Consider the following 952-nt stretch of genomic DNA (forward strand, 5'->3'; position numbering starts at 1 on the left):
AATGACTTCCAAGTGGAAACCACTCCGGGGTGTAGGAGAACTCAATCCGTTCTAGCCATATACTTATTATTCGGGACAGCGTTCCGCTGGATGAGTCCTGGAGTGGTCTTCACCAAGCTTTTTTCATTTTCAAAAGTGCCACACGGCGTCCTCTCCTGGAAGCGTACGTACTCTTCGTTAAAAATCAGTACGGCAATCCTTACTACAGCCGGCGGTAACTCTTGCTAATACCGAGGAGTACCGAGCACTTCACTCTCGCAGAGCAACGCTGCCCGCGGTGGAAAAAGATGGCTGAGGCCTAGTGGGGCGACTCCCAGCAATATACACGGCAGAAACGACAAAAAGCTTTACCTTACTCTCACGCAGCTGGGGCTGCTTCTTCCAGTTTGAAAAAAGTGGTGTCACCCCTGTCGCGGGCGAGGAGACACCAGCGCCACTCTCTCACGAACATGTACAGGTTCGGTCATCGTTAATCCACTCAAGGATGGGAAAAAAGTCAGAACAAATCCCTACAACACTCGACTCTATCACAACACATACCAACTAACTGAATAAGCTGTGACATTTTCAAAATGCTCGCAAAACCCGTGAAATACAGACGCAGCACGTTCAAGACAACCCTGACATGTAACAACAAATCAAACGGCGACACACACTTGACTACACCGGTGGTGGCCGACCAAGTGCGACAACTGCTCGGAGAACACACTGTAACGCTGCCTACGCGCGTATGTATGCGCTCGATCGATCAAGTGCACGAATGTATACCTGTAATAGATGAACCGTATTTGGAGTCTCGCATACAGGGAGGCAGAGCTGGGGTTCCACAAAGAAACAACTTCCCGCATGCACGTGAAACCATCTCCGTCATCTCCACGGAAAACCGATACGCCTCTCATCATGACATCTGACCTTGTCAATGATGTGGCTGCGGAGATTGTGGCGGGTGTTG

The 952-nt window shown here is 50.1% G+C and overlaps 1 protein-coding gene across 1 annotated transcript in view; it reads right to left on the bottom strand.

Moving 5' to 3' along the window:
• Positions 1–408: 408 nt before the first annotated feature.
• CSUI_002202 (plu-1 family protein) overlaps positions 409–952 on the bottom strand; it is a 43,824-nt gene continuing 43,280 nt past the window's right edge. Inside the window, exon 14 of the mRNA XM_068062404.1 lies at positions 409–952. This exon is cut by the window's right edge and continues 2,097 nt beyond it. Within this exon, the coding sequence (XP_067925615.1) occupies positions 917–952 (36 nt within the window). The 3' untranslated portion in view covers positions 409–916.

The sequence above is a fragment of the Cystoisospora suis genome, assembly GCF_002600585.1.
Source record: "Cystoisospora suis strain Wien I chromosome Unknown contig_923, whole genome shotgun sequence".
Lineage (NCBI taxonomy): Eukaryota > Apicomplexa > Conoidasida > Eucoccidiorida > Sarcocystidae > Cystoisospora > Cystoisospora suis.